Genomic DNA, 13948 nt, shown 5'->3' on the forward strand with positions numbered 1-13948 from the left:
GGGTGAAAAAAGATCCCTGTTTTACAAAGTGCTTATATTGGAATCAGAACAGAACCCCTTTACACAACTGTTCAAATCAATACCTTCAAAAACACTGCAAACTATAGAGTTGAATATACAGAACCGAAAAGGTTGGAAGAAATGAAGGAAAAAAGAAACAAAGCAATGGATGTGTATTGTTATATACTTCTTGTAAACAATCCGAGACGGTTTATGAGCTTTGTTTATCCTTTTCTGAAATTCGCAGGACCTCTTTTGCCATTGCAGAGAATGAACTGGCTGTTTCTTGCATTTCAGTAGCTCTTAGATTGATTCCCTGCACAATTAACCAAAAACATTTTTCAGGAAAGTAAAAAGGATTATAACCCTTTTGCTCCTGTCTACATTCAAACAGAAATTGAAGACTTAGTGCCACAATAATCTGCTGCCCATTCAAGTGGTGGTCAGCATTGGCTTGATTCAAAGCCTAACCTATTTTTAGTTACCCAACTTGATCACGACTAGTAATCAAGCAACTTATTATTTGGCAGAAGAAATGTTTATTAGGACTTCACTCCCTGAACCTGGCAAATATCTGAGAAGGAAGAGGAAAGCAGCTCTTAAAATTATACCTGCAACTTTCTTATATTCTCATGCAACTTGTTTTGGGCTATTTTAGCAGCACTTGATTCCTGCAAACAAAAACAAAAGAATGACACTCCTTTAGTTTAAAGCATCCCAACATGACTAAAATTATGATCGTAAGCATCAAACAAGACATAAAAAGAGAAATACTTACACCAGACAAAGAAAAGCCATATTTCTTCTTGATTTGATCGACTGCACCAGTCTTCTCATCCTTTACCTCTTCCTTGATATTTTTCTCATTCTTAACATTCATCTGTTTTATTCTACCTGCAAATGACACAGTACATGTTGCAGCTTTCAAAGATTTTCCGGAGACTTGTAGTCTCAAAATTTCACTGTTAGCGACCCCATGAATGGGCAGTTCAGTTCATCTACACTAGTTAATTTCCACCAACCAATGTAATCACTAAAAACATTGTCTCGTAATGACCTGTAAAAGCCTGAAACTTGCTCGCCAATTTCTTCTTGTTAAGAGCTGCCAACAGGTTCTGATCTTTGGTTTTCTCTACAGGATCGTCTAGATCGATGTCATCTAGACATACCAAATAATGAAAAAGAGAAGATAAATCAAAATATTGGACCTCTCAGTATAAAAACTGAAAAACCAAACAAAGGAAATAGAAAAGAGATTGAGAGCCAACCAGCCTGCCTAAAAGATTCAATCATACTTAAAGCCTATTTGTTTTTGCATTTCAAAAGCACTTTTTAAAAAAATTAATTTTTATTTATTTTTTTCTTTGCTTAAATTTTTTTTTTTTTGTGTTTTCAGATTGTTTTGATGTAATGATGTTAAAAATAAATTTTAAAAAATAAAAAAAATAAAAAGTATTTTGAAAAATAACCAATACCAAACATGCTTTTAAGCTTACTTGGATAGTGCGGCCAACTGTGCGGGTGGCCGTACTACCAAACAAGCACTTAAAATTTGGCTTTCCTATCTACCAGTTTCAGCACTCCAAAACATAGCCTTTAGCATGTCATATAAAAGGATGGAAGCATCCCGATCAAATGATCCCCTACGAGTCAAACATATTTAACTATAATCAGTAAACTTATGCACATACATACCTATGTCCAAGTCAATCCCATCATCATCCATAGCCATGCTATCTTTATTCTCATCATGATGACACTCAAAGTTGACAGTTGAAAAGATTTTTGACAGTTCTTCAATACTTTCTCTCGTATCCTCAGTTTCCACCTCAGGAACTTGCTTTGGCTTACTTCCTTTCATTACTGAACTAAATATTCCCTAGAATGCCGAACAAGAAACCAGATTATCATCATTACTAGACCAGTGACAAAGTTCCACAGCTCTAAAAAAACATACCCTTTTCTTTTCCTTTTGGATGATAGATCCAGTGGGAAGCCCTTCTTGTGAAAACATCAGTTCTTTGCTGTAGACTTGACTGACAAAATCAACAAGCCTGACAAGAAAGTATGGCCGAAGTTTAACCAACAAGGTGCTCGAATGAGCTCACAAATGATTGTATTCACTAAGAAAATGGAAATTTAGCAAATGGCGCTGGCCCTTTGAATTTCAGTTAGAAAGACAGAATGTTATTTCAACATCACAAACAAGTAGCTGCACCAACAGAAACCATATTGCTACTGCCAGAAAAGGAAAATGTTGGCACAGGTACTACACTATATTAGTATCTTGTCTGAGCGCTCCAAAAAAAAAAAAGAAAAAAGAGTGAGTGATTGCAAAAGATAGCCGGAAGCATATACCTGAAGTTTTCCTTTTGAGACAACACAGACACGATAAACATTTCCTGATCACCATTCATCTACAGAAGATTTTGATAGAAGTTCAAGTAAATATTTCCAGAACTCTCTCAAGCAAAAGATTTGAAGAAGGCAAGTAAAGCTGCTGTACCATAATAAGTTCCCCATCCCATGAACAGCATATCGATCTGGCAGAGAAAGAGTTCAGCTTTGGTGCAGAATAAGTGAAACCTCTGATTGAAGATTCTCTTATCAACGACAGCTCTGGCAGGGATCTTAAATTTCCACAAACAATTGATAGGTAATGCATTAGATGACTTTAAAATCTAGCAGTAATAATGTCAATAATAAATAAGAAAATACAACCGCTGAAGTTCAGCTTCCACCTCAGTATTGATGCATGACTAGCATAACTTTTTCCTTAATAGTCATTTCTTCTAACGGAAAAGACAATGGTAGCAGACACCATCCTAAAATATATAATGTCAATAATTGCATATTATGCCGACTGTGTCCAGCACAGAATGATATTTCCAAAGTCTCACAATCAATTTAATATCAAATTCTTGGCAAGACTGCAGTTTTCATATGCCAGACAACACAAGCACATTGTATAAAGAAGTCATGATGATGGTCCTAGCCATGGACAAATAGGAAGATACCAGTTAAAAATCATTGTTAGACCAGCATTCTGCGCATGGTAAAGTTCAAAACCTTAATTTTCTAACTAAAAGAACATTAATAATAGGAGAGTAAAGGAAGGCTGTGTATAGAATGGGCGCAAAAAAAATCCAATAAACCACCTTATTTCAATTTTTCCAGTTGAAAGAAGAAGTGCAAGGCCAGCATCAGATGCACCACAGAATGTTGAAGCCCAGCAACAAGAAGAAGACTGGAACTTCTTCTTGTAAAGAACCTTCTTGATACCCTGACACAGAAGAAAAAGGAAAAGGGAATGGTCATACAAAGTACTACTTTTTCTGCGAAGAACAAGTGGATGTATAAATAAAGCAGTGATTACCTGAGCAACATGATTTAATGAATAGACATACACTGCTTTCTCAGAGCATATCAGCAGGGAAGACTGCTTTGGTCCATCCTCATCAGATTTTCTTTTACTAGGATCTTGATTATTTGACATTTTAGATCCTCTAGCTAACATGTCCTGCCCATCTGTGAACCATGAAAAGAAAATTCTTTCAGTCCAATTGATTATTATTGTGACAAACTAATCCTCCAAAGTTCATTGCATTGTCCCTTCTCCAAATAATATGAAACCCTGAAGAAGCCAGTACCTACCTAGAATCTGCATAAATAGAGCTCTATAAGGTTTCTTTGGATGAACACTACTGGAACTCAGCAAGTTACCAGTGTCAGCATCAAGTGCCAAAACTGAAGAATCCTTTGTCGCCACTACTAAAGTATTTTTCTCAAATCCATGAAGAAAGCAGGTATCAAACTGCAGAGAGATGATGCCAGTGGATATTTCACTTGCAATGTGTTCTTGATATAGTAGTGTTGGCCCTTCAATATCAAAAACTGAAACCTGAACATTCATATGACAGTTCAAACCCCAGTTATAAATTTTTCCTTTGAGCTTGGAAAACGAAGATAAACTAGAAAAAGAGCCATGGAAAAATAAAGAAAAGAGAAAAAGCTTACATATCCTTGATCAGACCCAACAGCAAGATGTACCATGCTTGGGCTTATGTTGATAGATAGCACAGAACCATTCACTTTCATAAGTTTAACGCTATGGACGTAATTGCTTCCCTTTTTCAAACTTCCTGGAAAGAAAAGAATGTTTACTTTTGGATTTCAGTGCATGAAGACGTGAAAATATCACTGGAAGTGAATTATGCATGATAGAAATCCTAGCTGAAGGTCCATATAATGAGTAACAGACATAGACTGATTGTATTCAACTAGATACAAAATTAATTCTGGTCCCAAAGTCAAAGGGGGCCATGGAATTACACATGCAGGAAGTTTGATTAGATGCAGTTCACATATAGGAAGGCTATATTGTGGCACATCATCAAGAAGCATGAACTTTACCTAACATAGAGCAGTCATGTTACTACAGCACAACAACAATCAACCACAGTATCCATTTATCCAAAAAAATAAAATCAAAACATAGCATCATGGGTTTAGTCATACCTTGGAAAGACATAAAACTGTTCTCAGCATATGGCTCAGGTTTAAATTTAAAGATGCGAACCTGCAGATAGAAAATATGGTAAGAAAACCATAAATGTTCAGAGCATAGACAAATGCATCTACCAAAGGATATATTTGCTTGTGCATGTGTTGTGCGCTTTCTGAATGACATTTTACCATTCCACTCTGATCCCCCGAGATAAGAAGTCGAGAATCGGTGTGAAAATACAATGCTGTCAGTGCTATACCACTTAAAGAAAAATCATCTTCACTCTGCGTGTAAGAGAGGAAAACAATAAATCAGGGACCAAAGGGAGAAAAATAAGCTACTAGTTTCATCTAAATTCTTTGAGTGTAGAATTCTTCCTTTTTTTTTTTCTTTTTGTTCTTTAATCCTCTGCTACATAAAACATTTCAAAGGTATCATGAAAATCACCTGTTGCTTAAGTGATAGCATTGGGATGGGAAATGGACAAGACGCATCCCAAAAATTTATGGCTCCATCACTGTGTCCAGTTATGTACAGGTTTTTAACCTTTGTAAATCCATTAAACTGGAATGAATGAGTGCCATCCTTGGGTCTTGGCTCAAAAGGAAAAGGTGATGGAATGTTTTTAGCCAACCGAATGTAATCCTACAACAGCATAAAAATCATCAAAAAATTGAATATTTTTGGCCAACAAAATGTAATTCTAAGTCAACTAGAAAATCATAAAAAAGAGGAACCTAATAGTGACAATACCCCATATTGTTAGACAGTTGCATATTAGAACCTTTTCATTATATTACCTCATCTCCATAAGTCAACAAATTTGGGGTATTTGTGATGAACTTTGCCACAGTTATGCTTGAGTCAGCAAATGGCATCTTCACCATGACCTCCTTTGGCAGTGAGGGTGAACTTTTGGATTGGGATTGTAGAAGATACTTCTCAATCAAACAATCATCGTAGACATAAATGTGCCCTGATTTTCCAATCAGGACAAGAATATCCTGTTTATGCTTGCTTTGATCAAACGAGCTAGAAATGATCTCGATGTCAATACAAGGCTCAGGCAAATAAAGCCCCAACTTGATCATGCGAGTTTCAATATGCTCATTCAATAAGATTACCTGCCCATCCAGATTCAAAATGCCATATGCATTAACGAATTAGCATCAAAATATTATAACGAGTTTTGTTATATCCTAATCAGAAAAGAGCCTAAATTTTTTTAACAGCAAGCTTCAAAATAACTGGTACTCAAGCAAGTAAAAAAGCAACCAGCTGAGATTTTGCAACTCAAGAAGCATGGCAAAGTTTCACCTATACTTGGAATTAAAACTAAGTGTGTTTGTTTCAAATGCATGCATATGACATGAAATTATATTATCATTAACATAAGAGATGAAAAACATTAATTTACCCAAAAAAAGAAGTAAAACATCATTTACCTGCAAAGTGTTTGTAGATGCAAGGTCAGAGGCACCCATAGCATAGAGTCGACTTGCCTTCCCATCTGCATAAAGCCATTTCAATAATGCTATAGGAATCTTATCCACCTTATATCCAAGATTAAGTTTCAATATAGGAGCATTTTGTGTGGCTCTATCCAAGTTTAACTCGGTTCTTGAATTTGTGATAGCTGGGATGCTCCAGATTAAAATCTCTCCATTACTATACCCAACAGCAACTTTACTTCCAAAAGGGCATGCCCAGCATGCAGTGGTTACTTTCTTCATTTCGTGATGTTGTGATTGCAGCAAACCTCCACCAGTTGTGAAGATGGATTTACTCTCTCGAATATCCCACAATGCAAGCAGGCCATCTCTAAATACTATAAGAACTCTGCATTATAGAAAATGATGAATAAAAGAATGACACCTTCAACTATCATGCCATAAAAGAATTTACACAGAATATTTGTTCAAAAAGTGTGACAAATAAAGCCTTCAAGGCTTTTCCAATCCCTTCACTTGGGTTGTTTACACAAAGGAAAATGCAGTTGCCTCAAGTAATTTGAGTCATTTTATCTGCTTAAACATTGTATACGAGCTGCAGGGCTAGGCTATCACTACAATTACTCTTAGGTTTAAAACAATGAAAGCTACTTAAACAGACAGTTGATGAGGGAACAGGAGAACGAGGCAACCTCTTGCTTTCAGCAGCTGGTTGGGGCAGTGTGTGCAATACAGCAGTATCACCAGAAACTTCAGCTGGACTCCCTGGACGAAATTATCAATTGCATTAACTATTATATCAGCTGGTTTTGGTACAATAGAAAGCTTAGAGAAGAACAAACATGCATATTACAAGAGAAACAAAAAATGCATTCCTCTCTTCCTAAAACAAACAAGGTATTTCAAATAGGCACATGATTCAAAACCAGCGCAAATTAAAGATTCTTCGTTCATGACCATTAATAATGGGCAAAATACATCCCAAGGCACAGAAATGTGTCTCACCGTGAGAAGCAGATAGGGGTATGGTATATTTCATTAGTTCAAAGTGACATGATTCTTGATCAAGCTTCAAAACCTTGACATTACCAAGATAATCTCCAACGTAACTGCCAAAAGAGATCTTTCAACCATAATTACAAGTAACCAATCAATGAATATAAGCACCTTCCTTCTTGCTGCGGAACAATGAAGTCCAGAAACACTTACATGTACAGATTACTTTGCATAACTGTAAATGAGGTGATGTCTTCTTTAGAAACATGTACATTAGACAACACTTTGCTGTCTAAATCCCAAACCTAAGAAAATTGAACAGTTCCATGTTGTGAACGAAAGCAAAATATCCACGCAGTCAAACAGAGCTAGAAATAGAATAAAAAATAAAAATAAAAACATAGAACAGAATTTACTCGAATGGGGGTTACTTGCCTCAATTTGGTTCTTGGATGTTACATTTACAAGGATCCCTTTGTTTTGAATGAACTGAAGATCAAAAAAGAAAGAAAGAAAGAGAGCATGCTTATGTGAAAACTATCTAAAACTCCAATATATTAAAAGAAATGCAGGGAAGAAAAAGGAAGGCAGCATGAACCTGTAAAAACTTGCTTGGTACTGCCTCAGGAGATTCAAGCAGAGCTTGAGTGTTATCTCTTCCAAACAATTTGATTCTTCCATCTCTTAAGGGACCAAAAAGAAACATCGATTAAACGGTCATACATTGAAATTATGTGATGCGAGTCAAAATGGCCGAGGAGTACTCACTGCGTAGAGATGGCAAGTATCTTTTGAATAGTGTGATATGCAAACTTCGTTGCTCCATGTGGTATCCCATAATGGAATACCAATCGTGGTTCTACATCACTGGGTTTCAAGCCATCAGAATCCCCTCCAGTCTACAGCAAATGGCAAAAAGCAGTGACAAGCAATTGAGAATCAAGATTCTACCAGAATAATATACAGGATGAAGTTTGCTTAGGTAATGCTTTCCATTCCATTGTCAAGATCCGTTCTTTCTTGGTAGCCCTTTGACTTTATTATTCATTGAGGTTTGTTTTTGTAATAATTTTAACATCACCATCAGTATATCAAAATTATTATATATATAATCCTTTTAAAATAGCAAAACATTTTGAGAAAACATATAACCTTATTACGAGGTTAAAGTTGATGAACAGGAATGGGGTGCGAGAAATTCCAAAGAAGATGTTCGGGTCCGTTTGGAAATGAGATTATACTTGCGGTGAACCTGTATTATCCAATCTCAAAACCAAACAGACAAATAAATTATTCTTCTTGATCATAAAATTGGACAGAGACTCGGGGAAAAATAAAAAATCTTAAGACATAAGCCAACCCGTTTGTATCCGTGGCACAGATTCATGGGTCCCACACCACCGCCCATGACATGAACAGGCTGGTTACTCGAACGTAGTATTCTTTCCTGGGGTTGACCATTTTCACCATTCTAACATTTGTTTTTGAAAAACCAACCGACACTTCTGCTTGATTACATCAATAGCCTCAATATTTAGTTTTGATTGGTCACTTTCTAAAAACAAAAAAAAAAAGGAAATCAAACTCAAAAGTTGAAAGATCCGTTATTGGTGCATTCATTGTTTATCTGTTACTGTTTTTAATATAGTGGATTAGACGGTTCCTTTTTAGGATTAGACAGTTTCTTTTTAGTTTATAGAGTTGCTTGCAGTGTTTTAAGGTTAATTTTAATTTTTTTTAAAAAAATATTATATTTTTTTAAAAATATTATGTTTAATATTAACATATTTAAAAATAAAAAATAAAAAAATTAAGTAAAAAAATCATGAAAAGTGAATTATACCCAACCCCAAACAATCCTTTACCTCTCTCACACGTACACGTGGCAGCTATTTGGGCTTCCCTGGTTATGTTTAAATCTTAATTAAAGTTTTTGTGGGATCCAAAGTTTCATAATGTAGTTTTCTTAAGTAAAAAAGTTAGGGCAGTTGGCCTAAACCCAAACCAACCACGTTAACAATGGTAAATGTTTTTGCAGAGCATCTAAAATTTTTATTTTATTTAATTGTTTTTAGATCATTAGATCATTTTAATATATTCATATTAAAAATAAATTTTAAAAAATAAAAAATATTATTTTACTATATTTTTAAATAAAAAATATTTTTAAAAATAACTCACCTTAATTCATCTACATGGAATGTTAATTTACACGGTACATATATATTTTATATAAAACAAACAAAGAAAAGAAAAGAAGAAAGAGAAAAATAAAAATCATTTGAATAAATTTTTTTTAAGAATATACGGAGAATAACACATGAATCACAATTAAACATGATTTTTTAAAATTAAATAAATTATAAAAGTGAACAATTAATGATCATTTATATTAGAAAATGAACTTATTTATAAATTTTCCAAAATTCTTAATGGTAACTTTAAAAAAAATTGATGTAGACAGCTGGCACATCCTCTTTTAAGGGAAAGCATGATAAAGTGGATTTAGTAAGTGAAAACTATGTTTAGTATCATCTTCCACCTCATTAAAATCTATACCTTTATGACCAAAAACACCATAATATGGAGATTACTATCCTCATTCTTATCCTAATTGACCCCAATAAGTTTTATATTTTTAAAAAAATTTAAAAAATATATTTTAAAATCATTTTAACTTTTAAATAAAAAAATAAATTTTAAAAAAATAAAATTTTTTCCACAAAACCAATGTAGCTGAGGTTCTTTAAATTTAAGGTGACAAAATCAATTAAGGATCACATTCACATGGAGACCCTCTTGCATTCACACCAATATTGCTAATGTCCACAGGAGAAATGCAGCTACGAAAACCCAAGAAGCCAACTTCTTTTTCCCAAAATACTCTATTTATCTTGAAGAGCATGATCATAGAATTCTATATACATAAATTAATCTCGGGAACAACAAATCAATCCAATCCATGAACATTTGATGGCTATTTTATCTACTTTCACTACCCACAACATTTAAGAAGAAGAAACCGGTGTATAGAGAAGCAAAGCAATTCTTATATTCATCAAAGAAAGAAACAGATCAGGAAATGAAGAACAGTTTCACTTCCTTACCTTCTTTATTGAAGCCTTCTCCACAAGCTTCTTGACAAACATAACTCCAAGTTCGAAATCTTCTTCAAGAACCAGCGTTGATTTAGTCAAAATGGGTTCAGCAGAGGAGAGAGAGAGAGAGAGAGAGAGAGAGAGAGAGAGAGAGAGTGAGTTTTGCCTATGCGTTACTAGCGAGTGAGCAGAGGACGGTTGATTTCAGTTTCTTTGGAAGAGAGAGCGGTTTTTTTATAGCCAATAACAGCAATAACAACAATAACAAAATTAGAAGATTTTGATTTGATGTGATGATGACACGTGGGAGGCTGATTAGGCTGTCCACTTGTAAACATCGGTGAGACAGACGAGAAGAGGAAAGAACAAATCTTGAATTGGTTCTGTGTATTTATTTAATGTTTAATACTCTACTGAAGGACAAAAGATGAAGGAAAGGCAGATACAGATCCAAAGCAAAGATTTTTGGATGTCAGTTTCTGACGACCAAGTTAACAAAGACACGTCGCAGGACCATGATGTTGATGCTTCGACGGACGTTAGTTTTGGAAGATTTGGGTGACGTGATTATTTTTTCAATTATTTTTAATTTAAAATAATATTTTTTATTTTTATCATCAAAACAAATTAAAAATAAATTAATCTTAAAAAAAAATCAATTCAAACATCGTTTTCGTTCCTATCACAAAAGTAAACAATGTCTTGCCATTAATTACACTTGAGGAATATCCTTGATGGGCCGCTCACCAATGAAGAACGAAAAGCTTACAGCATCCACAGAGACGGGCCAAGATCAGATAGGCCCGTAGGTATTGGGCTTGGACGGAGGTAATGACAAATGGAAACTCTTGCTATGGTGGGAAGGGACTGGGCTCCGTAGTTTATAGGCCCAATGGAAAGACCAGGGCTGAGCCTTCCTTACTAAGTTGGGCTCGAAATGTACAAAGCCCACAATCGAGTTGTCTCCATATCCCATAAAGTCATTGGGTGCAATCAAAAGAGGTGGCCCACCAAGCTCCCTACCAGCCGAGAAGCCGCCCCAAAAAATAATAAGACCGCAACTTTAGCGAACCCCCGAAGTCCCCAACCACGTGCCCCAGTGACATAAAAGTTGCCCTAGAAGACCTTTGGTCCCCATTGATGAAGACCCAGGAGCTCCACCATCGCTACATTCGTTGCATCCACTCATCTCCCTTTATGGTCTCTCCAAACCTTCAAGTTGATGACTCCAATGGGTAAGTAGATTTAGTATCCAAACTAGTTTATTGCCCGTGTTATCATTATGAGTCAACCAAAGTTTTTTGAAATATAAAAAAATAATATTTAAATTGTACGAAATTTTTTGTTATTATCATTAAATTTAATATAATAATTTAAATTTAAAAACTATCCACTCAAATCTTTATCTAGCCTGGATTTTAAAATAAATCACTTTAGAATTGCCCTGACATAATCCTTTTCGCTTCATATATATATATATATATAAAATAAATCAGGTTAACCTACATAACTCACAAAATTTATAACTTGAATTGAGTTTATTAAAACTCTTTGTTATAAAATAAAATTAAAGAAATGCAAAAATCATATTACAACAAAGCTCATGGAATACAATTGCCCCATAATAAATTTGTTAAAGAATAACATATTAATTTATTTTTTATATGATCAATTAATCTATTTTTTGATATGCTGATTTAAAAAATAATTTTTAAAAAATAAAAAATATTATTTTAATATATTTTAAAATAAAAAATACTTTAAATTGTAATAGGTTTGTAAATCAAATCCACTGTTATTTAGTTGTTTAGTTAATTAAAATATAATATGCGATTCGAATCCAAAAAAGAGTTAAGAGAAATAAAATCTTATAATATGTGAGTTAAGCATTATAATACGAACTATGTGCGCCAAAAGCGGTACAGAGGAATATAAGTAATCTCAAGATCTTATGAAACTGATAAAGCAAGCACATGAGAAAAGGCTCTGAAGGGTGGTAAAGTTGACACGTAGAGCATCGTCTTCAGGGCTCTTGTTGTCGCCTGTCCTTTTTCATTGGGAACCACGCCTTCACAGGAGAAAGAAAAAGCGAAAAACTGGAATCCCGCCGCTAGAATTCCACCGTGCAGAGTAGTGGTGCCATATGGTTTTTATTTGTTTTACAATCATGCATTTTTGGGGCAACAATTCTTTAATCGCTTTGCAATTTTCCATCTATGCATCTCTTTCGCACAATCAACTAGTATGTATGTTTCATATTTTGCAAGCTAATGACCAAAATAAAAGAGAGGTAAAGGTTTGGAATTCCAATTGAGTATTGCAGAGAAAAATTTGAGTTTAGAACAAAACTGGCCAAAATTTCATGAATTAGAGGGCCAAGGACCAAATCTAAAAATCAGCCAAAGTTGAGGACCAAATCAAAGTGAATTGTGGATGAAATCATAGAAATTTTGAGGTTAAAAGTCCAATTGAGAGTCAAATTGAAAATCTATAAAGCCAAGGACTAAAATTTTAAAAAGAGAGCTTAAATTCTAGGACCAAGTTATGAACGCGCAAAACAATGTCATTTCAATTAATTCAACGAGAAAAATGATACGTCATTCAGGTGCTAAGAGGAGAAATGATGTTCCACTCGCTTTTTTTTCTTTTTCTTTTTCTGTAAAATTCAAGCTTTTCATCGATACTGTAAGATAAACAAACCTAAAGAGTTTGTATCCGCGAGTCATTGTTGCATAAACAAAATGTTTAACGACAACTCGTCCTAAGACCTATGTTGAGTTAATGAGCTAAACATGGATCCACCTAATTATTAATTAACATGATTTGATAGGCTATTAATAATAATAGGTTGTGATCAATAACAAGTGATTATAGGCATGTTAATTCACCCAAAAATTAAGAGCAACAAAAATGACTTGGCTGTTAGAAAGGACATGCTTAAACCTATTTGTCCACCTTGTATTTAATTCCCTGAACTAGAACGATTCTAACCCATGTAGATAAGATCATTGGTAGATTACACACAACAAATCATTAAAAATAAAAGACAATAAGAGATGCAACTCATCTTAGATCAGATGTTTTAGGGTTATAACATCTTTTTTTTAGTATAGTCAGTCTATTATCTTAGATCTTTGAAGACTAATCAAGATTTTAAAGTAACATTCTTTTTATGAAACACATTTCTAGCGATGTAGTTACTTCAAATAGTAACAAGATTGTCGGGGCAGATTTGATGCAACATAGAAGGTTACTTGTGCAAATGAAACACCTAAATCAAAGCTATTCAACTTTATCCACCAAATTATCTAAAGTGTAAACCTTTGTCCCTGTTTAATATTGCATTTTAAATGAGAGTTAGGTAAATTTTTAAAATTTTTGTACCTTATAATTAATTTTTTTATATTTTTAGATCATTTTAATATATTAATATCAAGAATATTTTTTTAAAAAAATATTATTTAAATACATTTTTAAATAAAAAAATATTTTAAAAGATAAATATTACAACGCAACGCTCGAAATCACCACAGACAATTACATGAATACTTCGTTATGGTAGTTACAAAAGAGAAGGCCAAACACAGGCAGGCAAACCCTAAGATTCTATTGCATCATGGTCAAGTCAACAAGCCATCATAGCACGCAGCCCTCTAATTAATAATCAATTACTGACACCCACGGACCTGGCCCAGTGATTGAAATAACTTGTTTTTTTTCTTTGTATTCTGGGTTCAAACCTCACCGTACAAGCTTGTTATTCCTGCGGTGCTTTACATGCTCACTGGGTTTACAGGATGTTTAGTGAGCTGTGAGATTAGTCGTGGTGCGCGCAAGCTAGCCCGAACACCCAAGTAAATTAAAAAAAAATCAATTACTGACACATTCTCTGTCAA

At 34.2% G+C, this 13948-nt stretch overlaps 1 protein-coding gene across 1 annotated transcript; it reads right to left on the reverse strand.

Annotated features, from left to right (window-relative positions):
- Positions 1 to 3: 3 nt before the first annotated feature.
- Positions 4 to 10359, reverse strand: LOC118029942 (uncharacterized). Its single transcript, XM_035033936.2, has 24 exons — positions 10062 to 10359; positions 7723 to 7853; positions 7553 to 7637; positions 7390 to 7443; positions 7168 to 7259; positions 6964 to 7067; positions 6651 to 6723; positions 5953 to 6346; positions 5308 to 5631; positions 4955 to 5152; positions 4696 to 4791; positions 4519 to 4579; positions 4018 to 4142; positions 3655 to 3901; positions 3377 to 3528; positions 3159 to 3283; positions 2507 to 2630; positions 2359 to 2417; positions 1958 to 2054; positions 1696 to 1879; positions 1058 to 1159; positions 779 to 894; positions 612 to 671; positions 4 to 316 (listed from the first exon to the last, which is right to left on the reverse strand). Exons 1-24 carry the CDS (start codon positions 10101 to 10103, stop codon positions 212 to 214), a joined length of 3150 nt encoding a protein of 1049 aa, XP_034889827.1. The 5' UTR covers positions 10104 to 10359; the 3' UTR covers positions 4 to 211.
- Between the last annotated feature and the right edge of the window lie 3589 nt (positions 10360 to 13948).

This window comes from Populus alba, chromosome 5 (assembly GCF_005239225.2).
Source record: "Populus alba chromosome 5, ASM523922v2, whole genome shotgun sequence".
NCBI lineage: Eukaryota > Viridiplantae > Streptophyta > Magnoliopsida > Malpighiales > Salicaceae > Populus > Populus alba.

Bases quoted from the DNA above. Each gene is read 5' to 3' on its own strand.
- LOC118029942 (XM_035033936.2), bottom strand. From the start codon at position 10,103: ATGTTTGTCAAGAAGCTTGTGGAGAAGGCTTCAATAAAGAAG. The intron at 4,143-4,518 runs GTATGACTAAAC...TTTTCTTTCCAG, and splicing joins CAGTTTTATGTCTTTCCAAG to GAAGTTTGAAAAAGGGAAGC. The intron at 2,055-2,358 runs GTATATGCTTCC...CTTTCTTGTCAG, and splicing joins TCTCAAAAGGAAAACTTCAG to GCTTGTTGATTTTGTCAGTC.